The sequence below is a fragment of the Eriocheir sinensis genome, chromosome 17, assembly GCF_024679095.1.
Source record: "Eriocheir sinensis breed Jianghai 21 chromosome 17, ASM2467909v1, whole genome shotgun sequence".
NCBI lineage: Eukaryota > Metazoa > Arthropoda > Malacostraca > Decapoda > Varunidae > Eriocheir > Eriocheir sinensis.
In genome coordinates this window covers 13365658-13391692 of record NC_066525.1, presented here as the reverse complement: position 1 = coordinate 13391692, position 26035 = coordinate 13365658, and the positions used below count along the sequence as shown (strand labels likewise).

Below are 26035 nucleotides of genomic sequence, written 5' to 3'. Positions count from 1 at the left end.
GAAATCTTTGGTAAGATGGAACATAAGAATGCATGAGACATGAGAGGAAGGTTGTGAGTATTGAAAGAAATTGCATGAATAGAGAGAGGTGAAGACTTATGCCTTGGCCATTTCCCCAAGTGAAGTTCCCAGAAGGAAATGAATACTAGAGCTACAGATTAATTCATTTATAAAATGTTAGCAAAGTTAAAAGTCCATTACCATTTGTTATTAGTGCCCAATTTGTTCAACAGGTTTTCTTTCCTGACTATAAATATTTCCTTATTTCTTGAAACTTCTTGACCTCACTGTGGAAGAAATTTATAAATAAAGTTCTTTGTTAAAACTGTTTGGATGAAGTTGAATTTTTGTACATGTATTATTTGCATGTTAATTAACAAGGATATTGAAATTTTTATTTTCCTCCACAGAGTAATGATGCAGATTGTACAGGAGTTATGCAAGCGCCCTGGGTTGAATAAGACTGGATTTGATATGCCTACAGTTTATATACCAAACCCAAATAAAGTGAGCTATGGTGTTATTTCTTTTGTTTAAAAGTTTGCTCACTATGTAATGGTGTGAATTACACAGTTGTTTCAAGTCATAAAAAATGCATGCACTGACATCTCATGGTCCAATGTAATCTTAAAATCTCACACGTCATAATGGCATCATGTGGTACATATGGGGAGTGAGGGAATGGTGTGAAAGGCGAGGTCAATTTTATGCAGTGCTTAGAAAAGTTCAATTTCAGAAACAATACTTCAGCTTCATGTCAGTCTAGGGTCCATTTATTGACTACTTAAAGCCCAGTTTATCATTTACAGGAAATTGGCTGCATATAATGAAAATATTGATGTTCTAGGGTCTATATTTTCAAAGAAAAATCCAATTTATAATATACAGATAATCTGGCTGCATGCTATCAAAATTTCACTCCTGTCTGTTGCTATGTCTTCATTCTTATGCTCCTGTATTTTAAGCATTGATTCTAGTATTTTTTATTTAATTTATATGAAAGGTAATTTTGTCAGAAGGCTAGTTAATGCAAATGTCATCAGTACTACTGTCTTACCAAGTGGTTGGGATGTTGTACTATAATCAAAATGGTTACTTTATTTAAATATTCTTTCAGCCATCACGTTGTGTGAACCAAATAGAAGAGGTGTGCAAAGACATTGAGAAGACCATAAACCAGACAATACAGAACACACTCAACCAACTGGAGCGTGACTGTGAGCAGATTTCATCCCTTGTAGACCAGGCCATTAAGATTGATGATGATGCCAGACGCCACAATTTCAGAGCAAAGGTGAGATTTCTTGTAATATCTTGTTTTGTTGTTCTTGAATGTTCTTTGCCAATAATGTCTTGTCATTACTCCCTAAATAATACAGTAAAAGAATTTACATACCATTTAGATGTTAGCAGATATTATAAGTCATCAATGACTTATGTCATCAAAGTTCCTGTATTGTCCTTGTCAGAGGTTTGCACTCTTCAAACACACTTGTATTTAATCTTTTCCCTTGGAGTTTACAAACTAGGGGAAATATAAATCACAAATTTAAAGCACAAGGTTGGAGTGTACTTGCTAGCCACTTGGTATTAATTTAATATGTAGACTAGGTGACATGATTATGCCATACATTTGTCAAATAAAAAGTGTGAATTAGCACTCATTATTGCATTTTATAAGGCTTGTCTCTCAAAGTTCAATGTTAGCTCAGGCTGTCATTACTTCTGAACCTCTTGCAGATACGAGGCATGGGTTTTTCCTTGTTTGGCTTTCTACTTCCTGTGATACTACTGGTGCAGCTTCTTGTGTCCTCTGTTCCAAGAGATGTTTTAAAAAATCTGGCTGGTGAAGGCATGGCAGAAGCCCTCGTTTCATTTATGGTACGTATAGTGTGGTTCATAGTAGGCTTCAGTCCTTAACCCTCTTGCGTGCGATGACGTGTTTCGCGTAATCAAGGGTAAAAGGTCCTGGCACACTATGACGCGAAATGTGTCATAAAATTTTTAAAAATTAATTAAAAATTAAGTTTTCGGTGAAAGTGCGTCAAATTTGGGAGCATCATTTGTTGGGATAAGTTTCTAAATGGTAACATATGGCAACCTTTCTAAGGAGCGTAGATGAGGAGAAAAGAAAATGAGATGGAGCGTCAACTCTAGATTATTTAAAAAAAAAAGTTTTCTTGGTGTAACTCGAGAACTAATAGGCGTATGAGGATACCATAAGAATCCTCACTAAATTCCGCTTCAAAACATATATTCGGCTGAGAAAGTTAGCCCACAAAATTTTGAGCTATAGTCATTCCAGGAGAATCTGGCGGCTGCGGGGTCAGCTAATCCCCGCACCTGCCACACACTTTCAATACCTCTCGCTTCCTCTCATATGTCAGCTATTTACTACCTTTGAATGAATTTAATTAAATAACTGGATAATCCAATAAGGTCATATAATGTTAAGATTCATTTTTAGGATGATAACAAAGATTTTGTGTAAATACCAGGACACTTGACAACGTTGGAATACAACATTGTCAAGTGTCCTGGTATTTACACAAAATCTTTTTTATTATTCTAAAAATGAAACAATCTAAACACTATATGACCTTATTGAATTATCCAGTTATTTAACCTTTTCCATCCGTGACGCAGATATCGGCGTCACAGTATGAAAAAGGTCAAGAGGAAATGGAAGAGGATTAATCCTCTTCTAAACCTCTCAATCCTCCTCTAAATTCCTCTTAATCCTTTTCCATTTCCTCTTAAGAGGTTTAGAAAAGGATTAAGAGGAAATTGAAGAGGTTTAAGAGGTTTAGGAGAGGATTAACCCTTTCCACAGAGTGACGCTGTCGGACGCCAACGTCAGTGTTGCCGGAGTGAAGGGGTTAACCCTTTCAATACGTGACGCAGATGTTGGCGTCACAGTATGGAAAGGGTTAAGAGGAAATGAAAAAGGATTAATCCTCTTCTAAACCTCTTCCATTTCCTCTTAATCATCTTCTAAACCTCTTTAGAGGAAATGGAAGAGGATTAAGAGGTTTAGAAGAGGATTAACAAGTGTAGAAGAGGATTAATCCTCTTCCATTTCCTCTTAACCCTTTCCATGCTGTGATGCCAACGTCTGTGTCACAGTATTGAAAGGGTTAGTTAAATTCATTTAAAGGTAGTAAATAGCTGACATATGAGAAGAAGCGAGAGGTATTGAGAGTGTGTGGCAGGTGTGGGGCTTAGCTGACCCCACAGCCGCCACCCCCCGGCCCGCCAGATTCTCCTGGAACGACTATAGCGAGTGGGGGAAGAGTTGGTACTTTGGATTTATTGTCTACAAAACTCTATACAGAGACTTGAAACGAGTTTGTATTGTTTATTTTCCTCTATTTTTATTTGCGCATGTTTTAGTACAAGTCTTTATGAAGCCATTGATACTAAATTTATTGGGGTACGATATATCTGTGAGGGTAAAATACATCCGGGAATGTAGAGTATCGTGGTGGCAAAAAAAGGCCGGTCGGGCCTGAGAAATGCATGGTGAGTGGAGGGTTAAACACAAGGAAAGTTTTGGAAAAAACAATGTTACATGTCATTTTATATTCACACAATCAACTGATAGTTTATAAACTGCTCTCAAGTTTCTAAAGACACTGCAGTGCCTGTATACCTTGACATCCCAGGCCTGTATTCTCAGATGCTTTTGGCTCTCACAATATATATTTACAAGGGGCCCATAAAGGAGATTAGTCTGGTCTTCAAGAGTTTTTACATTTATGGTGCTGAAGCCTCGTCAAACAATAACTAGGCTCATAAAACTACTCATGGTAAAAGCCACAACCTCTATAAAAGCCAATCAAATGTGTGTGTGTGTGTGTGTGTGTGTGTAAGCCCCCAAATGTTTGAAAATATGGGCCAAAGTTACATCCTTTTGCCTCCCTTGCCCCTATCAGGAAGCTTAACCCTTTCTATACGGCAATGCCGACATCGGTGGCGCCCAGTACAATATACGGCGACGCTGATGTCGGCGTTGTAATTACATTTTGTTTTAGTTGTTGCTGAGTGATTCCATATTCTGTTTTGACTCTACCTAGAGACTCGGTATGTGATACAGTGTCTTATATGACTTTCAATGTTCTTATAGTGTAATAACATAAGTGTGTCTTGCGCGCATTTGTACTTGACAGTAACAATTAATTCTAACATAAAATAACAAAAATAATGAGAAAGAAATGTTATATGTGTGTGTGTGGAGTAGTCTCTGTTTACTTTCATTCTTCCTTCCTTCTACCTCCTCCCTCCAGTGTGTGTGTGTGTGTGTGAGAGAGAGAGAGAGAGAGAGAGAATTTATCTTTTGTCTCGTAGTGGTCCTTTCTTTTTCTTTTCTTTTTTTCTTTTTACTCTCTCTCTCTCTCTCTCTCTCTCTCTCTCTCTCTCTCTCTCTCTCTCTCTCTTTTATTTAAACATAATATCTTTGTACAAAAATGAGGCTCAAAATTACACTTTTTAGATATAACTTTTTGAAGAGAGAGAGAGACCTCTGCAACAAGTTTGAGTTTGCTGTTCCTCGATCCTTCCCTTCCTTTCTAACCATTTAATCTGTGTGTGTGTGTGAGAGATATGCTAATCTCTCGCAAATTTCTCTGTATATTTATGCTTACATCTCAAATTATCAAATAATTTATGTTTCTTTATGTGCACCATTTAAATTTGCATGTTTTTATATATAATACATGATGATTATATTGAGATCATGGCTTAAAACTCGTTATAATTAGAAGCGACGTTTGAAATTTGGCGTGTGCGACCAGCCTGGATATGGGGTGGGGCGCCGTTTTCGCCTGGCTGTAGTGAAAGGGTTAATTGTAGCTTACCCTAGACTAGAGAATTAGTTCCCAGAGAAAAAAAAGCTTCTGAGCTGTGCATAGTCAGGAAAAGTTTTACTTCATTGTCTATTTTTTTTCTTGCTGACTTCCTTGCAAAATATAAAAATATCACAATGAACAGAAACAATATATTATAAACATTCAAATGTGGATTTCAGGATTTCATTAAAATATCTGTATTTACATCATCAGGGCCCAACCACAGCATTTTGGGAAATGGTTGATGAAGAAAACCAACTTGTCATCTTGGCCTGTGTGCTAGCAGGATCAGGCTTGTGTCTCATCTTGTCTCGGTTCTTCAACCAGTCTAAGCCAACACTTCAACGACGCTCCAAGAAGGCACTGCTCTGGAAACAAGAGTTTGTTAACACTCATGTCAAACCAGAAAAGGTAAGGTCTACTGATTGTTTAGAGAAACTTTATGCTGCTACTCGTATCCAGTAGTATTTCTTGTGCATGCAGTCTGACAATCCTTGCATGAAACATTATTTATTTAAAGAGAAAGTATGGATACAATCTATCTATCTATATCTCTGACGCCCTGCTCCCTCACGGGAACTTCCCTCCAGGGGATGGCCGTGGCAGAAGTGTCTCCATCTCTCCCTGTTCTGCCACTCCTTCTCAGCACACTCAATCCTGCTATTTTCAACTCTCTCACTCCAATACTCACTCACCCTATTGATCCACTTTTAAGGTGGTCTTCCCCTGACACCCCCTCCCTCATACTCTCTCATCACAAATTCATTCTTCCCCATTCTCATTCGTCTGTTTTTCAATATTGGATTTTCCCTCCAGTCTACCTCAAAGTTATTGAAAAAAGCTAAAAGTAAACCCAGCTAAAAATTCTAAACCATTGGGATTTCCAGAGTATTGGACTTTTACTGTATTAGTAATAGTTACAGTTTGTAAAATCATACGATAACAAAGGATGCCTTACGCCCCCGTCCACCCAGCAGTGAATGGGTACCAGGTATTAATTGGGGGTTGTGTCCCGTCTCCTGGGATCTGTTCCCTTCTCCTATAATTCCTTCCCCTTCTGTCTCTCTCCGGCATATGGCCACAGATGTTGCGCCGACTAAATGAAACTTTCCTACAATGACAAAGTATAATTTGCCTGTTTACAGTAAGACATGTAGATGCCAGCTGACAAGAGTTTTAATTTTCTCCTAGCTTCAGGGGGCAGAGGAGTGACCTATTTTTCAACATTGTTTGGCATGATAATGTTAGGTAATATATAATAATAAAGACGTCCATATGAGTTTTGGCAATTCTATAAGAGTAAGTCTCGGAACAATAGCAAAACTGTTTATGCAGCATGAGCTTCCCCATGTTCATGTTGGATAAATGAGGTTCTACTGTAAATGGTTCTGAAGTTAAATTTGCTCAAAACAGAGATTATATTAAAAATATATACAAAATTATTATCATTATCAGTATTGAAACCCAAAATTTTATCTCCCATTAGCTTCAACTTCCTTGTAGTTCATATTTTGACTAGATATTTCACTTACAAGAGGTGAAACTTCATCTTCAAAACCCAAAGTTGGAAAAATTGCTCCACAGTTGATGATAAAAACATAGTAGACCGTAGATCTTCAATGCCGGAATGCTTATGAAAATATTTGTAATGGGTGTTTCAAGGAGATGCTGCTGATAATTGAGAGGAACTAGACATGAATAAGATAAAGTAATAGAGCCTCTTCACCAATTCAAGAGAGTAATAATGTGTAACAGTTCCTATATGAAAAAGAAATGCTGTGACCACAATGCCCTGGTATTAAATACCATGACATATTGCTCACCTCAAACCACAGCATAAAAAAGTAACGTGCCCTATTTCTCTCAAATTGATGAAGAGACTTCATTACTCTTTTCAAAATATAGAGCCCTCTGCTACCAACAGTTAGCACTGAAGTTTCACCTCTTCAATTAAGTCTCTTCATACCTGCTTCCTTGCTGTGCTGTCGTCCAATAGTTAGGTCTCCAGTACTTTGCTTTCTCAAGGCAGTGACTCAGTTTGTTTCTTGTCCTCATAATTGTTGAACTTTTGATGTAATGAATTACAATCACATCAGTTCCTGTTATAAGTAACAAATGCTGGTTTAGTTATTAAACACAATTTCAAATGCTACTTGCAATAAATTAGTTTGTGAATAATTACATCAGTCAAAATCTTAGCCAAATCTTGAGATTTATCCAAGCAACACCATCGTGAACAAGTTCTGTGATGGGTGTAGTGCTGGTGCATGTAAGTTTAACCTGTAAAGCGTCGGAGACATAAGGGTTGGCCGCTCTTTGACATTCGAGCGTCGGAGACGTAAGAGACATGTCAACCTCCTTCCATCCTTTTCCTGATAAATTACGTCCATAAAATGTCTGCATATACTGCTCTCATACATTACACATACCATATCTGCCTCCTTGACCCTGCCAACATGAATATCGTCTTTATTTTCCTTTTATTAGTTTTCAATTTTGTTGCGGTTTCTGCTTCATTATTTTTGTGGTAGCTGCCCTATGGTGCTTTAACCCCACTAATATGAACACATTCTAATTTCCATTACTTACTCTCCCCATTTCTAGTGTTTTTTGGTGCGTATTGTGTTGTGGTTGTGAAACCTTGTACGATATCAATTATGATATGCCTTTTGTTTTGTCGTATGGAACGTATGGAAAATAAATACATATTATTAAAAAAATATTCACACTATGAAAGGAAACACTCACACAGAGTATCTGGTGGTTGCCATCAATTTGATTTTTAGACAAACACACTCTCTCTCTCTCTCTCTCTCTCTCTCTCTCTCTCTCCACCCAGACAGCTGCAGAAAAGGAAAAAACAATTATGCAAAACCAATCACATGCTAAAGGGCTTTTTTCGTGACTGTATAATATCTTGAAGCTAAAATATGACCTGCTGTTTTCCTCTCAACACAGTAACGATGTTATGCATGTCCCCAACTCATCGCTTGAAGTGTGAGAAAAAGAGGAAGCGAAAAAACTGGGTTTCGCTAAGCCACTAACTCTAGCGTGGAATATCTTGTGCCCTATAATACCACTTCCAGTCAGTTCTGGGTGCAATTTTTTCCATTCCTTTCACATCATTTAAGACTGGTTTCGCCCCCCCCAAAAAAGATGTGGCCGGCACAGGCGTAACCACAAGGTGTCATATTTGCCAACGCTTTATGGGTTAAGTTCTCCTTTCCCAACCCTGGGGTCACGACCCCAAGTGGGGTTGCCAAGCGTTTTTCCTGGGGTCGCCAAGACCTCAAAATACCAAACATGGTGTTATTATATTATAATAACACATATACAACTAAACTAGTGGGGTCGCAGTCATGTCTAGAGGTGCATGATTGGGGTCGCCTGAATAAAAGGTTGGGAACCACTGGGTTAAGTAAAAGGATGCATCAATGCAAAACATGTCTATGACTATTACTCACTGTCACCTTTATGTACAAAACATTAGTCACAATGATATTATCCTGTTTTGATTTGACATTTAGGCTCGTTCCCATTTTAAATTCGTAATTACACAAAATCCAGGGCAGGCAGAATATAGGCAAACCTCATTATAAATCCCAATACAGTTTCTTGTAAATCACATGAGCACACAAATACTTCATATATTTTGGGTTGAGTAGAATTGTAACTTTTTGAGTTTGAATTAAATGATATACGTAGGTTATGAGGACTAAAGGCAGCAGTGATGTTTCTTGAAATAGAGGATTGAAAAGTAAGAAAAAAATGAACACATAACAGTTTATCTATTGATTTACCTAATCCTATTTATGTGATGCCTAATTCAAATTTTCTCCTTCCCCAGCAAAAGTTGTACTCCGAATACCTGCAGCAGAGTGTTTCCGAGCATGATCTATAAGACCAGCCAAATTAGATATAAATTTTGGGGCATGCAAGAAGCTAATGTAACTATTTATTAGTACAAAGCTACACTTATTCAGTGCCTTTATAATAATTTAAATGTGGTTTGATATTTTTTTATAATAGTTGACCGAACATGAGATGCAGCTCTTGAGGTTTGAAGGTTCAATATGTGAAATTTTGTTTAGCTCAAGTATTTCTTCATTGTTTTATAGAATATAAACTTTTTTACTACATACATCCTGTTACCAATAAGTTTTAATGTGACATTAATTGTGTGATCAAACAAAACTACAGAAAATTTTGAATGCTTAGATTGAATCTCAGCTTTAATGTTATACTAATTTTTTTTTCCCATAAACAAATATATAGGCTAACTAGTGTTTCCATTACATGAAGTGAAACCAACAGCCACTGGGAAAATCATGGAAATATAATGAAAGCTTTCAACTGCTGGTTTGTGGCATGCTTATGGTGTCACTAGACAAGAGTGTATCTATGTAGATTTTGATAATGGAGATTATTATTAAGCAAATCATGAAACTAGATTTTAGTATGATTAAAGACCTTTCATTATACTTCTAATATCAATTTCCCTCTGACTCATTCATTCAAAATAACTTACTTATATTCCATTGGAATCATCATTAACACATAGCAAAGAAGTAGTAACTGTCATTGAAAGTTTTTTTTATTTTTTTATTGACTTAAAAAATGTTCCTTACATTGGGAAATACTTTTCCTAAATGTGTGTGAATGATGTTTTTTCTATAATTTGTAAGATTGTTTATGTATGGTTATGAAAAGAAATGATTGCGGAAGACTGAGACAAGATAATTTTTAAATATATTTCTTATACTGAAGTAAATTAATATACTCAGCCAAGCTGATTCTATTGAATGTTATATAATAAATAACTTAAGTAAGGGCTTCCATGACTGACTTGTGTTAGATAGCTACCTCATGATGATGAAATTCACTTTTATACAGATTACAGACATCTTAAAAACTCTTGGTTTACTGGCTGTATGTGTTCCGGGCATTTTGTTATATGAATCATCTGTTGCATAATAATTTTCATAGTGTTTTGTTGAATAGCAAAATAGAAAACAAAAACAATACATTGGTATTTAGATGCTTTACTTGTATGTATGTTGTTAATATTAAATAAAGATGCAAAATACTTGTTTTTACTTAGTTTCTGTAATGAAAGGTTTCATGATGCTTTTCCTAACTCTTGACAGTATTAATAATCACCATATTCCTGCAATTGTCGTTGCTGCCATTACTACTACTATTACTGATGGTTTTCTTTCAGGCCAATCTATCTCTGCTGTGGTAGACAGCTGCTGTTCAACCACTAACCTATACTATAAACAGTGGTGTTGCACAGGACTTTGTCCTATCTCCCACTCTCTATTGTTCATTAATGATCTTTCCAAAACAAACATCTATCCACTCCTATGCTGATGAGTACTCTGCACAGTCTCTGCACACTACAGAATGCTCAACCTCAGACCTTGCTATCATTTCTGAATGGGGTAGGAGGAACTTGGTTTCCTTTAATGCTTAAAAATCCAATTTCTCCACTTGTCAACACAATCTTCCAAACACCCATCTCCAATACAGCTACTTCACCATTAGCTTTCCTGAGCCATATCACTGAAACAGTTTCTTTTCACATCTTTTCATCCTCATAATATGGTTTCTTTTCACATCTTTTCATCCTCATAATATGGTCATACTATCTGTACACACCATTCTCTCATCCCTAACTTTTCACTTATGTACAACAATAAACACAGGTATCTAAACATATGAGACTTACCTTTAGCATATCAGCTGTACTTAACACTTTTCCGTAATATATCCTGTATATGAAAAAGTAGACGAATTGCAGCATCTCTTCTCCTTGGAATGTGATGAGAACTGCGACTGAAGTGGCCAGCACAATCTTCTATGTCCCTCTGTAGTGCTGGGTACTTTTCAGTAACCCAGGAGGGTGGGGAGTACAAGAGGCCCACTGGGAGATCACGGGAATAAGAAGTAGATGAAAGCATTCCCTGGAAAAAAATATTCTGTTTAATACTTTACTTTCTAAATACATAATAGAGACTAGTTTGACAGAATCCCCATATTTTTTTAAATATAAATTAAGCCCTCGATATAATGAAGTTCAGCTTTAACAAACTTTTTGGGCCAGTCTGGTATATGCAGGGATTAGCTGCACAAGTTTTGGTAAGTGCAGGGTGGTAGGTCAGTGGTGGGCTAGTTGAACATGTAGTACATGCACATTGATCAGTGACTAAACAAAGCTGACCTGGCAGTGGGTGTCTGGTCATTCGGAAACAGCGAACTTTTCAGCTCTTGTAATGAACAAAGTTCATTGCAAACGAAAAGTTCAGATATAAAGTCACCCCATTCCCCCCAACTGGCTCATTAAAGTGAGAATTTACTGAATTTATAAAGTGGAAAAAAGGGTCAAATATCATCCTCCCGTGTCTGGGGTCAACATAACCTGATCTTGCCTTACAATTCATTGTAGAATTTTACTATTCCTGTAGACACTTCCCAAATTTTCCACTAAATTCTATTTTTTTTTTTCTATAAAAGGAGGTAGGTTCAGGAAAAAAAAGCTGCACTCATAGAAAGAAAACCGGAAAAGCTACAAAATATATTCTGTATTTTATGGCTTATAAGACGCTGCATCTTGGAGGATGCACTCTGATTTGGGAAAGAAATTTCTAAAAAAGATCACCAAAACTGTTAAATGATATTTTTCACGATATGAGTGTGAGCAAACCTTGTATGCTTTGACATAGCAGACGATACATCAACATTCAGGTTATTGATGCCAATCTGCCGAGGTGGAACGGCTCCCACCAGTACCGTAGTAAACACCACAGCATGAGTGCGGCTCTAGTCTCAACTTTATTTTACTGATGTGAGTAAATATGTTCATATACATATTTTTTTTCTCACAGCATGTTAACAATATTAGCTGATTTGCATGTCTTATGGTATGTGAAACACTTACAACAGGTAAGTAGTCAAATCTCAGTTTACGAGTGCCTTAGTTTACGAGAGTTTTGATTTACGAGTAAAAAAAATTCCACAAAAAATGCCTTTGTTTACGAGTGGTGACTTGGTATACGAGCATCCTGTTTATTTTTATTTATTTATTTATTTATTTATTTTTGTCGCCACCCCCTCGGGTGGGGACACGGGCTATATGGACGCCGTCATGGTCAAATGCGTACATCCTTCCTCAAAGTGACGGCTCATGAAGGGGAGGGGAGGATGCCCATAGACCAACTCTATCCGGTTACGTCAGCCTAGTCGACCAAGTTGGTCTTTCGACTAGGACTGGCGTCTCTTTGTACAAGTCGAAGACGTTAGCGTGGGTTTCCTTTGTTCACTGCAAGACGAAAGTGCTCAGTGCAGGAAACAACAGGAAGAGAGCCTCAATTAGGGCCGCTGCCCGCTGCTGGTTAAGGCATGAGGAAAGGGGGAAGAGACGTTACAATGCGTATTTTACACGTATTTCAGGACAACCCTTGACAAACAATTTTATAGACTGGTTTTGTGATTCACCATAAAATGCATTCACTACATTTTTAAAACATTGAATTTTATCTGCTTAACCATTCAGACAGACAAATACGAAACAAATGGCGTTCCGTATTTTAAGGAAAGGGTGGCAAGTTTGTAACCTTAAGGCGTCATCTGCCGATCTATGGCCTTCTTGAGCGACCCCCATTCATGAGACTGTTTTTCACCTCCCTCCCGTAATCCGCCAGAGCGCTCTATTTTGTCCATATGATTGGATGAACCAACACTATTTTTCACTTTGTCACTCATCAAGGACAACACATGTTAATTAGTCAGTTACGGGATCTACAGTTCATTAGGAATATTTCAGTAGCTACTTAGCGTCATTCCATGTGACTGAGTTTCTTAAAACATTCTATTTCTCAACAGAATATTGACAAATGGCATTGTTTCAATTTCTTGTTGCTAATGATGATGATGTTTTCATACCGGGAAGTTCTTACTTATCCAACAATGATGCTTTAAAATGGTATGTGGTGCAACAGTAACACAACAGTAACCTTATGTACTCTATGTCCTCCTCCACCTGGCAGGGTTACCCATAGGAAGCTCAGGAAATGGTCATCGCCATAGGCCTATGGAGGTGCGGCCAGCAAAACAGTGGCTGCAGATCCCCCGATTCTTGCCAAGAATTGGGGGGAATTCTTTAAAATCTGACATACCAGAACAAGAAACAAGAATTTCGCAAGATTTGGGGTTAATTCTTGCTCGGTCTAGGGTAGTAATTCTTGACAGCCAGATGATGGCTCTAGTCTCAGTCCATGTTGCAAACTCGTAGAAATAGCATCCGTGCGCTTGTGTCATGTTTTCAGCACTACAGTGTGAGTTCTTTGTGCTTTAACAATGTCCCCCAGAAAGATGATTGAAAGGGATGGTGCTGCAAAGAAGAAAACAGGAATGGTGGTCGAACATAGTTCCATTGCCTTGAGAATAGGGAAACTGCGGCTGCTAAACCCCGGGGCGAAGCCTACTCCTCGAGCGTAGCTAGCGGTTGCGGGAGTCTCCGTAACACATTGATTTGTATTTCATAATATTTATCATCACTATTTGTTTGTAAAATTACTTTAATTCTGTAAAAAATAACATGTAAAATGATTTTTATATAAATATTTTTTGAGATATGGGACACATTAACCCTAGAATAGTAGCGTTGTCCAGGATTCCGAATTTGGGCCTACTTTGCGTTGTGGATTAGGGACTCCAAGGCCTAAGGCGCTCAGCTGCCATGACATTTCAGTATGTACTCTGTCCTTTGTGTATGAGGTGTGTTCATGTTGCTCTCGTTTTTTTTTCCATCTGATGTAGCCAATTGTCCGGGATTCCGTACAACGCAACTAAATTAGTATCTTGTGAGTGTGCCTGTAATGCTGTAACCTCCTACAACATTCACCATGGAAGATGCATGGGTATTTATCAAGGTATTTTTTAGGGAAAAAAGTGTGCCTTATAAGCTGTAAAATACAGTAATCAATTTGGGGTGGAAAGGTGTCCTGAAAGCATTTAAGCCAGGTACTACAGATCAAGGAAGGCTGGAGGTCATTTGCCTTGAAATGGTCCTTAAATTCCTCAGCAAAACTCATGACATACCTCTACTTACTCTCCTCAGGAGAGCTCTTGTCTTATGTGGCACAGCCCTTTACTGGTCATGACTCCCAAAGTAACTTTTTGATATTCTCAAACATCTCCCCTGCAGCAAAGCTGCTCCTTGACCTTGGGAATTATTCAATGTAACTATTTATCAACTTTTTGGCAACCTCACCTTACATACAGCAAAGAAGTTATGATCAGCAGAGGTGTGACCACAGAGATCTTCATACGAGAAGCTTAGGCAGTCTGTGCAACCAATGCCTTCATTAACATGCTCAGTTGTCTCTGCAAAGATACTCATGAAACAGTGACAAGCACCTCAACTATTGTAATCATAAATTTTAGATGAATTTATATCTCACTATAATGAAGTCAACTTTATCAATGCACTCCTTATAGTTAATGCAGTGACCTTACCAAGATTAAGCACAGAAGGATCCACCATCACAATGTTTTCAGCATCAATTATTTTAACTTTTCCTTCAGCATCAACTGCAAAATTATCCAGAGATACATCAGTCAGATAAAGACGAAATTCAGAGTAAGAAAACTCCTGAGCCATTTCCAGAAGTTGGCGAGCATAGTCAGCACGCTCAAGCCATGGCACGTGACTTAGCTGGGTGAGTGTTGGACCTACGTAATCCTCTACTATTACTCGCCCACACGTCCCACGCAGAGCAGGGAACCAACCAGTTTGTTCAAAGGCCTGGAATTGGAAAAAATATGTAAACATCCCTTATTTTTTAATTTCTTAATAAATGAATCCAAGATAATTATAGCAGAAAACATGTAAAGTTCACTACAGATAACTATGAATTTACTACCATTTTTTGCTAAAGCATTGAATTTTACAAATGCAATCCAGTAATGAAAATCTTAATGAAGATAAAATCAATCGGTAAATGGAAAGAAAACTAATACTTATCAATTCTGATAATGAAAGAAATTCTTTTCCAGCAATTGGAACTCAATTTTATAAGCCTCAGTACTAACACAAGATACAGCTTTCAATACTTGTTATTATTATACATCATAAAAAGTAGCCCTAAACTGGGTCTGATGTTTAAATCACCCAACTAGATCAGTTAAAACACATAATTGTCCAAAACACCTGTTCATCCAAAGAGACTTCCCTCAGACTGACCCTTACTATGGTGTTACTGTGTTGACAATCAGTGCGTGGCTACTGACCTTGGTTTTAATTAATTACGCACAGGTCACTACAGAATTCATTCAACCATTTTGCTTGCCCTCATTACTCATTCCAGATATAATTTTACTGAATAACAAATAACAAAAGATGGATAGAAAACAATCACCACAGTTGTGGTAAAATCAAAATAGCTTAAACAAGCCACCTGGGTGTGCTACAAAATCTTGGGTGTTGAGGCTTTTTGTGTTGCAGAACAACAAAATGCGACTAAATACATATATAGTCAAATTATATGATTCTGAATTTAAGCAGTGCTTTCTGTTTCCACAAACTCAGTAAAATGGAAGCCGTATGTCTGGTAAAATAACTATTAAATTACTGATAACCAAAACTATTAAACCAAAGTTATCAGCAGGTATATATATTACAAAAGATACTGTGTAATACATTATTTAAGGTTTTACACAACACTTTACTTACACTGAGTAACAAAGGCTCAGAGTTGATGGCTAGAGTAGTGAGGAAATGCTGCTGCTGGTGGGGTCCCTTGTCAATCTTGGTATACTTTCTGTACAGATGCTGCAGTATTCGACTGTGATTGCACATGATGCTATCACTCTTTCCAAACACTGAGGGATGTTGCCTGATAACTAATGCAACATCATAATTATTTCTCCATAACAAATTGCCAAGAATTTCAGAAACATTGCAATTAAGTGCTCTCTTCATATTGCATACTTTCTTGTCAAATTCACGCAGCTCTGTATCGTGAGCTAGTTTCTTCAACACAACTGGATTTTCACCACTGTGTCCATAGTACACATTTTTGTAATTTACAAACCTCATGAGTTTCCAACCAGAGGTACCAGTGAGTTCAATTCTTTGAACTGATGCATTTTGATGTGGCAGAATCAGTGGACAAAGACCTTGACCATAGCATGAAGGACAGCTGGGCAGTTCCACAAAAGCTTCATCCAGTGATATGTCCCATCCACATAAATATACTGTCATCAGCATAAAAGTTCCACTCATTAATGACAGAAACTTTTTCTTTTTTATCATGTTTGCCTGTAAACAAAAAATAAATAAGGATTACAGTTTATCTGGTGGAGTGCCTGAAATAGTATCATTTTTGAAAAGGCTAGAGCAGGATTGATGATGTAAAGGATACAGATAGATATGCCATTGCTGCATGAAGAAATAAGCTGGATACTCTGTGATTCTTTACTCTTGTAATATTAACAATAGCAGTAAAAGACAAAAGCGAAGGCTGCCCACCTGAAAACCAATATGTGAAAACTTGTAAAATGAGATAACACTTTCCAATCTGTCTGCAAATAATAAGACCATAAGAAGAGACAGACTCAGCTTTTCAGTCTTATAAAATAACTAGAGGGTGAGGTACTACATTAGTGAGGGACAGGGATGTGCCACGCCCCTAACAGCTGGAACTCACAAATAAAAATAAGAACAAATAAGAACAGTAACCCCAACAATTAAATAAACATGCCTTCAGGTTCAGGCGCGCTACATCTGGGGATACCGTAACTGATAACGATTGATAACCTACACTCCTACAGGAACCCGTGGATACTGCAGGTCACATATCTTGTCCACACAGAGAGCGGCATCTTGTGACCCTTACACGGCCTGGCACTCCTGCCCCTCGCCTCACCTGCCTCCCGAACACACCTGGCTCGCCCCGCCTCGCCTCACTCGCCCCTGGACTCACTTTTAATGGCGAGAAACTCTTTGATGATGATCCCCCCCGTCCAGGCGATACTACCTTGATCTTGATCTTGATGTCATAGGTGCAGGCTGTTATTATGGTCTGGAATATTTGTTTGAAATTAAATACATTGAAGCAAAAAGAACATTACACAAATTTATGATGAAAGGATAAAAGAGGAGAGAAAATTAAGAAAATAATACAAAAAATACGAGAAAACAGTTTTTATTCAGCAAAGAAAACGTAGCATAGCATACACTCTTGCAACTATACTTACTTAGAATCCTTAGACACAACTATCACTAATAAAAGCTAACTTTGAGGAGAATGAGGACAGCCAAGGGGAGTGTTGGCTGCGAGGTAGACCTGTGGATATGGAGGACAGGAGGTCGTCTCGAGGGTCAAGTCACCTGTGGCTAGTGTGGCATCAAGATCAGTGTCAAGGATGGGGGGCAAAGTAAACTTGTTACTCGTGTTCTCCCTCGTCCTCACGTTACTGCGACAACGGACATTGGCCTCCGAGGATGCAGGACACGGTAATCAGTGCTTCTGGGACCAAAAAAAATAAGGGGTAGATGTTGCCTGCGCCTCCTGTCCTTACCACAGTATCAGCTTGCCCGGCATCGCACTTGAACTTGAACTCGTTAGCATAGTTTTATTAACACGCCCATATCTAGTTTCCTGCCTCACTGTAAACTCTTCTGTTGACATTAATGCCCTGTATTAACCTTAGAACCTCATGGGAAACGGCTACTTTGGTGGAAAATAGCTAGTATATTAAATGGAAAATAGCTAGCATGTTATCACGCCCTTATCTAGTTTCCTGCCTCACTGTTTACTCTTCTGTTGTCATAAATGTCTTGTAGTACCTTTTAAACCTCATGGGAAATGGCTACTTTGGTGGAAAATAGCTAGTATATTAAATGGAAAATAGCCAGCATATTAACATGCCCATATCTAGTTTCCTGCCTTACTATATACTCTTCTATTGCCATAAATGTCTTGTATTAACTTTCAGATCTCAGCTGCTCTATCCCCACTCATCCCCACCCACCCACACCCACACTTAGCCAGCATACTCTTGTCTTGTCTTGTCTTGTTGTAGTTTAGGTGATGTTCACCACGGTCGACTTGGGAGTCCACCGCCCCTACACTGCGCTCCACTCCTAATGTGGCTCAGCTGGTCAGGGAAAGAGTTACCCCCTGCCCCTCTTGGAGTAGTCGTGTGTAGGATAGAGGGCTCATCAGGCATCCCCTGCAGAAACAGGTCCAATTTTCCCTTAAAGGTCTCTGTGCTGCAGTTAGAAGTGTCCCTGATGTCCCTCGGCAGGCAGTTGAATAGTCTTGGTCCCTCGTTGGTAAAGCTGGCGGCATGTATGGATCTAAGACGTTGACTAATGGATGTTCTGTAGCAGGTGTGGCCAGATCGGGGGGGGGTGCGGCCAAATCTCGTTTTCTGCTTCACTATATACTTTTCTGTTGCTGTAAATGTCTTGTATTAACCTTCAAAAAATTTGGAAATCAGTTACCTCGGTGGAAAAAATGTTAGTCCTTGTCCCACCATGAATTGGCATAGTTTTATTAACATGCCCTTATCTATTCCTGCCTTATTATCTATGCTTCTATTGTTATAAATGTCTTGTATTAACCTTTAAACCTCATGGGAATTGGCTACTTTTGTGGAATTAATAGTGGTAAAAATTTGTTTTTTGGATTTTTTTTTTTTTTTTTTTTTTGATCGATTTTGATGTGTTTTGAATTACCCTGGTAATTGTTGAGATCACCAGTAGATTGTTTAGTTTATGAGATATTGGTTGGTCTGTTTACTGAATCTTAACCAGCATAATTCTGCCCAAAAGCAAATAGCATTAATAATACCAATCTTTACCATATACAGCACTGCTCTCACTTTATGTGGTTAAGATTTACTTTATGCTCCTAACTTCACCATTATTCTGTATAGGAGATGTTTAGCACATATCCTACTTAAACAGCTTTGAGTGATGGATGTTACTCTTTTTCCTCAAGGAGTTTCTAATTATGCACCTAAAAGCTATTTCAAGGTAAAATAGCACTTTCCACCCACTTATGAGTTGCCTACTTCACTAACCTTCCTTAGATGTATTCTTATGCATGTAAATGCATATACACATTATTTGTAGCACTTTGGGATAACCATAATTATGGAAATGATAATTAAATATTCCATTATGACAGTCTGTTGATTTTTTATTGAACTGAATTCATCCTTATATTTTTATCATCACTATTTAGGCTTCTTTGTTTGCCTTAATACTTCCATTATTTACTAATATGTATTTCATTCTTCAATCTTGCATGCCAAACCTTAAGATGGGAGGACGTGACATTTGTCTGGATGGAAGATGAGTATCTACTCAGTTGAGCGTTCATCACCTCTTATGGGAGTCATAGGCTAACTGGATTGTTAAAGGCTTTATGATATTGAACCTTTGGGCGAACTCTGTTTTTTATAAAATATATGTCTGCCTGGGCTTCTTAAATCAAAGTTAAAGGATAATTCACTATTAATATGAGACCCCAATCTGATGTTAAGTTTTTAGATCAAGATATTTATTAATTTTATTTTTTCCTCAAAAATAAAGCTATTTACTGCTTAATTTTCTGATGGCAACATTTTTCCTCATCCCAAATGTAGGTTTGTCAGCATAAAATTATTTTACTTATGCATTAATGTCTCCAACATGTGAACCATGGTATAAAGGTTTAAAGAATCTGTGGACGGTACTGAGAAGCACGTGATGAAGGCAGTGTGCTGTGGCATGAGATTTTGTAGTTAACAAAGTTACATCTGTAGCTCTGACAGTCTTCACAAATCATAATTGATTCAATTTTTGAGACATAGATAATAGAAGTCATATAATAATACTCTGGAAAACTGGATCATTTATAACATGAGTTTTGTGAAGTAGTCTGGTTAAATGCCCAAGAAAATGTGGAAGAACAAGAAATGTATGAGGTATAACCAAATTTGTACTTAAAATCATGGAAACACCTCAAAAATCTAAACACAGATTTAGTTGGTATCCACGGAGGAGTGTGTATGATAATGCCTGAAAGCCATTAAAATCAAGATATTGTAAAATTGTAACTCCTCTTTACACATGCATATGCTAGTCAGAAGTTATCACAATCACTAAATATAATTGGTAATCACTCATGAAGTTTGTAAGACAGATTATCTATTCTATTTCATTCTTGAATGCACACTGCAGCAAAAATACAATTTTCTATTGCCCTTTATTTCTTGATATTGGTATTTATGATTTCTTACTAAGGTGATAGAATAGTAATACTCAACACTACTTCTCAGGTCTTGGAGAGCAGTATGAGTGGCACACACTGGAGGAGGGCCTCGAGATATCACGAGAGACTGGGAAGCCTCTCATGTTCATCATCCACAAGAGTTGGTGTGGTGCTTGCAGAGGTATGCCCCACAGTTGCCTCCTTAATTCCATATATAATAAATTATATGCATCAGATAAATGGACATATTTGGTGTGTTTTACTAAAAAATTAAAAGAACTAATATAGTTTTAAAGAAAATTTTGCATTCCATTACTCTTGCAAAAGTGATATGCTTATTGTGTTGATATACATTTTTGATGCAAATATTCGATGAAATTTTGTGAAAATCAGTCTGTAGCAAGACTGATATTTGCCTTCAGAAAGAAATTAACTGATCCATTAAAGGGCTTAAATGAGTGATACATACTTTCACAGCCTTCAAACCCAAGTTTGCTGCATCTGCTGCAGCACTGGAGTTGAGTCAGCACTTTGTGATGGTTAATGCTGTTGATGATGAGGAGCCAAAGGATACAAAATATGAACCTGATGGAGGATACATTCCCCGCATCCTCTTCCTAGGTAAGCTGAGAAATATAAGCAAAGTAGTAATAGTAGTAACCATCTGGAAAAGTAGTAACCAATTAAGTGTCAAGGCCCTATATTTGGCCTTGAATAACATTTAAATAATTTGACTTTTACATGAGTATATAATGTTTCAGATGGCCCCCCATACACGAGTATATAATGTTTCAGGTGACCCCCCACCAACATGGTTGCACTGTACCAACCACAGACCGTGGTAGTGAAATTCGTGTTAGTGAAACTATTTCACCCTATGAAATGCCTAGCTGGTAATGTTATTGCTGCAGTTACTTAAATTTTTTTTCTTGAGAATGCAGTTTTCAAATGGTCCATGATTCACCAACCTGGTGAACAAGCCCTCAGCTTTGCTCTCACTGACCTAGAGTAGTTGGTTCAGCACCCTACCCTGATCTTGAGGCATATACTGTCTATCCTATTTAGTTAACTTGTAAGATGCATCAGGCTTTTCCATTCAGCACAGGGCTGTGAGCTGCTAGTAACATTTATAAATAATGTATAATTATGTCAAGTTGTTGAAGTTAAGTACCCATCTTTTCTTCTCAGATTCTAAGGGAGATGTGCGGCAAGAGATCTACAACAAGAAGGGAAAACCTCAGTATAAGTTTTTCTACTTTGATGATGTGAGTGTTGTGGAATCTATGAGGCAGGCAAAGGATCTACTAGCACCAGAGAATACTAGAGATGAACTTTGACATGTGGCTGGTAGGTTTATTTTATTATAAGATTTGTCAGTACATTTTGTTATTTGTGGAAAGCTAAGGGATCAGTTAATACATTTTGTAATGCTAAATAAAAAAAATAAAAATAAAAACTATACTGCTAGAACTGTATTGAATTCCATTATTCACATATTTTCTTGTTTAAGATGGGCACCATTGGTCATGTCAGACCAGTAGTAGATCCTACCAGTAGTATGTACTGTCGACTCCATTGGTCTCAAGAGATACAAGGGACCCATAGACTGCCATGCCTGGGCCCCCCAGCAGAACCAGATTGGAGTTGAGGCTCACGCCACAACCCTGACCTCTGCTTTTCCCAACATGCCCAGATCAGGGTCTGGACTGACTGCTAGCCATGGGCAGGGACACGGGACCCCTGAGAGGATAAATACCCCAGCCACCCATAAAGAAAAGAAGCACTAACAAGGAGAAAACGTGAGAAACAGCTTGGGGAGGTTGAGGACGCTGCACTTTTCATTCATTCATCTTTGACGCCTGCTCCTATAGTCTATCGATTTTAACTTGAGCCCTTGGGCACGACTCACACAATGGACGACTCAAGTAGATCTCACTCTCGCACCCTGCACAGCCATGCAAAAGAAAGAGAGAGAGGTAGTGACCCTCTCTGAGGAGAGTAATGGAGTGATGTGGCACCAGCGCAGCCTCATGGGGAATGAATCCCTGAGTCGCACCCAAGGGCTTAAGTTAAAATCGATAGACTATAGGAGCTCCCACCAAGGGATGGCCACGGCAGAAGAGCTTCCATCTCTCTCTATCCAGACACTCTCCTTGCTTGCTCAAAGTTTCTCAAGGATCTTTCACCCCATTCACATTAATAGACACCAGTCTCATGCACTCCTTTCTCTTCTGCTGCACTCTGGCCATTGCTCCTGCCCCTAAAACTTTTGATAAAAGAATTAGAGGCCACCAATGGGTGGCCTGTCCGATGTGGTATTATGGAGGCTTGCGCCTCGTCTGGGCTAAAAGGATTAAAAACAAGACAGCTGATGGTTGCTGCCCCCTTCCCCGTTGGTTCTACCCCGCAGGGTATACTAACGGTGCGCACCACGTATAGGTGAGGATGGGGTATGCTACCCTCCCAGTCGGAGAGTCGCCGTATTGCTCTCTTCCCAATACCGCAAAACAAGGGAGCTCTACACATAGGCAAAAATGCACCTCAGATAAACCTCATTGGTTATGATACTGCCACTATGCAAAGCTGCACTCCTCAATGGATAATTCTAGGCTAAGAAGTAAAGGTAAAGTTGGGGCTCACACTGTAGCCACGTGTGGCCTTGGTTCTCATCTTGTCTTGTTGGCTCTTGAGCCTGTGGTGGGTGAGAACCCATTAATTTGGGACAGGGCATAAGACATCCAGGTTACTGCAGTTTACCTTCCCTAGGTTTCCTCAGATACCCACTGCATGGTTCTTAAAACTAAGAAACAATATTGAAGTTCCAATGCTATTTTTCCATTATACAATCAATTTAGCATACATTTTCTTCACTCATTTTACTACCTACAGTGAGACACTTTTCTGCCTATTTTACCTCACTCTAAATCCAGTCATTAGTGTTCTCTCTGTTCACACCTTGTTAATTTATGTCTCAAAATATCGCTTCCATTTCACAATTCTATCTTCATCACTGGTAATCATTCTCATCTTTCATACCACCAACACATTTCCCACTTTCTAATCTCATTCCAAAACAATATCGTCTTCACCAGTTGTCATTCATTTCTCTCCTGAGCTTTTCAATCTTTATCTTTCACTAACCTCCTTGCTTTCTTCTTACATTACCCGTACTTTAAAGGTATCATCTGGCAAGCAAGAACGACCCTCAAATCTTGTGGAATTCTCGGATTTCTTGTTCTGGTGAGTCAAATTTTTAAGATGTTCCCCCAAATCTTTGCAAGAATTGGGGCTGTCTAACCTGTCTTGCTGGAGACAAGAGGTAAACACTCCATGCCGCACCTCCTTAGGTGTATTACTGCTGCACCACAGACCATTTAAAAAGCATCATTGCGGATAAGTAAGAATTTTCAAGTATGAAAATGCATCATTGTCATCATTCCTCAGACCTCTTTCTTATCAATTTCTGCAACATTCGCAGTCTTCGTTCCAATTTCCATTCTGTGGAGCACCATCTCTCCTCTAGCCTCACCTTCTTTTCCTCACTGAAACACAGGTGACAGCAATCTCTGTTCCCTCCTACTATCTCTATCCTAAATTTCAATCCAAAGCTGGATGTTGCACCTACGTGCGCAACGACATCACTTACTCTCATGCCCACGACATTGACTCTTCTGAATTTTCCACCATCTGGCTAAGACTTCATTGTCATTGTTACTAAATACATCGGTGCTGTTTATCTCTCACCTAACTATACTATGTAAAATTCTTTGACTACTTGAACTCTAAAGTGGAGCACATCTTGACCCACTCTCCCTTCGCTGAAATCTCCATCCTACTAATAGATTTCAATGTTCATCACCAGGTTTGGTTTTCATTCTCTTTCACTGACCAGCCTGGTGAACAAGCCAACAACTTTGCTCTCCTCAATGATCTAGATTCTAGAGTATATTCCCATTCAACACATATTCCCGACCGTCTTGGAGACAGGCCCAACATACTAGACCTCTTCCTTACCTCAAACCCCTCTGCTTACTCTGTCAAACTGTTCTCTCCATTGGGCTCCTCTGATCACCTTATTTCTGTATCCTGTCCTATTGCTCCTGTACAGCCTCTGGACCCACCGAAGAGGCAATGCTTCTGGCATTTTGCTTCAGCTCGGTGGGACGACCTGAGGATGTACTTTTCCAATTTCCCATGGAATGATTACTGCTTCCAGGAGAGATCCCTTTGTGTGTGCCCAGCACATCACAAAGGTGATTGTCTCTGGAATGGAGGCACACATTCCAAGTACTTTCTCTACTCCTCATGCTAAAAAGCCTTGGTTTAATCACACTTGTTCTTTTGCTATCAAAGATAGAGAGGCAGCTGACAAAAGGTACCAGAGCCTTCGCACTCCTGCTAACCATGATCTTTATATTTCTGCCCGGAATCGTACCAAATCTCATCTCTATGGCTGAACTCTTCACTGAAACTTTCTGTAACAACTCCACTGTGGACAATTCTGGGCATATTCCTCCTACTCATCCCCCCTCTGACTCCTTTATGCCTGTTATTAAGATTCTTAAGAATGATGTTTTCTGTGCCCTCTCTGGCCTCAACTCTCAGAAGGCTTATGGAACTGATGGAGTTCCTCCTATTGTCCTTAAGAACTGTGCTTTCGTGCTGACACTCTGCCTGGTCAAACTCTTTCGCTTCTGCCTATCAACATCTATCTTTCCTTCCTGCTGGAAGTATGCCTTCATACAGCCTGTGCCTAAGAAGGGTGACCGTTCCAATCCCTCAAACTACCGCCCTATAGCTTTACTTTCCTGTCTATCTAAAGCGTTTGAATCAATCCTTAACCAGAAGATTCAAAAGCACCTTTCCACTTCTGACCATCTATCTGATCGCCAGTATGGGTTCCACAAGGGGCGTTTTACTGGCAATCTTCTTGCTCTCTTAACCCTTAGAGTACGGGTGGTGATGTATTTCTCTGGATGGTGTGCACGGGGAAAATTTAGGCATTTAAAAGAGGTGGAAATGGTGTCTTTCTTCTTTGCAATAATTGTATATTCATCTAGTATATATGGTGGTGTAATAAAACTTCTCTCCTAATAATAATAAAAAAAGTTATGACAGCCGAAAATATTGCGCATTTTCTCATGGCCGTGACCCGTCGCGTGGAAGCACCCCACTTGCTTTCACTCTTTCTCTCTCTCTCTCTACCTACCTACTTGCCCCTCCCTCCTCTGTCAATGTCACTACCATATCAGTCATCACAGTCACTGTCACTTTGATTCGCCCGTGCTCTACTTCCGCCCGAAGCAGAGGAACTGCTTGACGCATCACGAGACATGACAGATGTATTCTGAACAAAAGTGGAAAATGATCTGTGGCCTTTGGTAGGCTGTGCGCTGGAGACGAATAAGAGTGTGTACGGATGCCAGATGCCTCCACCATTCTTCTGAGTCAAGAACTGGCAGTATATATGAAACGTTGGGAGCGTAGAGTGTGATGATTATATATATGATCTCCGTACGGGTGGGGCGTGTGGTAGCGCATTTATATATACAATCGCCATAATCTAAGGGTTAACTGACTCTTGGTCATCCTCTCTTAGCCGTTTCGGTGAAACTGTCTCAGTTGCACTAGACGTATCGAAAGCTTTCGATGGAGTCTGGTACAATTCTTTGCTTTCTAAACTGCCCTCTTTTGGATTCTATCCTTCTCTCTGTTCCTTTATCTCCAGTTTCCTTTCCGGTCATTCTATCTCTGCTGTGGTAAACGGTCACTGTTCTTCCCTTAAACCTATTAACAGTGGTGTTCCACAGGGCTCTGTCCTATCACCCACTCTCTTCCTGTTATTCATCAATGATCTTCTTTCCATAACAAACTGTCCTATCCACTCATATGCTGATGACTCCACTCTGCATTATTCAA

General features: G+C 38.8%; 3 protein-coding genes across 8 annotated transcripts in view; 2 read left to right on the top strand and 1 right to left on the bottom strand.

Annotated features, from left to right (window-relative positions):
- LOC126999965 (uncharacterized) overlaps nucleotides 1-9939 on the top strand; it is a 48384-nt gene extending 38445 nt beyond the window's left edge. The window contains exons 8-12 of the mRNA XM_050863270.1: nucleotides 411-507; nucleotides 1118-1294; nucleotides 1741-1881; nucleotides 5061-5258; nucleotides 8695-9939. Coding sequence (XP_050719227.1) covers nucleotides 411-507; nucleotides 1118-1294; nucleotides 1741-1881; nucleotides 5061-5258; nucleotides 8695-8748 — 667 coding nt within the window. The 3' untranslated portion in view covers nucleotides 8749-9939. The remainder of the gene's footprint in view (nucleotides 1-410; nucleotides 508-1117; nucleotides 1295-1740; nucleotides 1882-5060; nucleotides 5259-8694) is intronic.
- LOC126999966 (divergent protein kinase domain 2A-like) lies at nucleotides 5265-17060 on the bottom strand. Of its 6 annotated transcripts, none has more exons than XM_050863271.1 (6): nucleotides 16835-17060; nucleotides 15583-16170; nucleotides 14367-14655; nucleotides 14122-14234; nucleotides 10579-10813; nucleotides 5265-6946 (listed from the first exon to the last, which is right to left on the bottom strand). In XM_050863271.1, exons 2-5 carry the CDS (start codon nucleotides 16162-16164, stop codon nucleotides 10589-10591), a joined length of 1209 nt encoding a protein of 402 aa, XP_050719228.1. In that variant the 5' UTR covers nucleotides 16165-16170; nucleotides 16835-17060; the 3' UTR covers nucleotides 5265-6946; nucleotides 10579-10588. The 6 variants fall into 6 exon arrangements, with proteins under 6 accessions (XP_050719228.1, XP_050719233.1, XP_050719234.1 ...); XM_050863276.1 differs by having other exon boundaries at nucleotides 16795-16857; XM_050863277.1 differs by having other exon boundaries at nucleotides 16778-16847.
- Nucleotides 17061-17200: 140 nt separating this feature from the next.
- Nucleotides 17201-21577, top strand: LOC126999967 (thioredoxin domain-containing protein 12-like). The gene is made up of 4 exons (XM_050863278.1): nucleotides 17201-17367; nucleotides 20184-20297; nucleotides 20594-20737; nucleotides 21305-21577. Exons 1-4 carry the CDS (start codon nucleotides 17277-17279, stop codon nucleotides 21451-21453), a joined length of 498 nt encoding a protein of 165 aa, XP_050719235.1. The 5' UTR covers nucleotides 17201-17276; the 3' UTR covers nucleotides 21454-21577.
- The last annotated feature ends 4458 nt before the right edge of the window (nucleotides 21578-26035 follow it).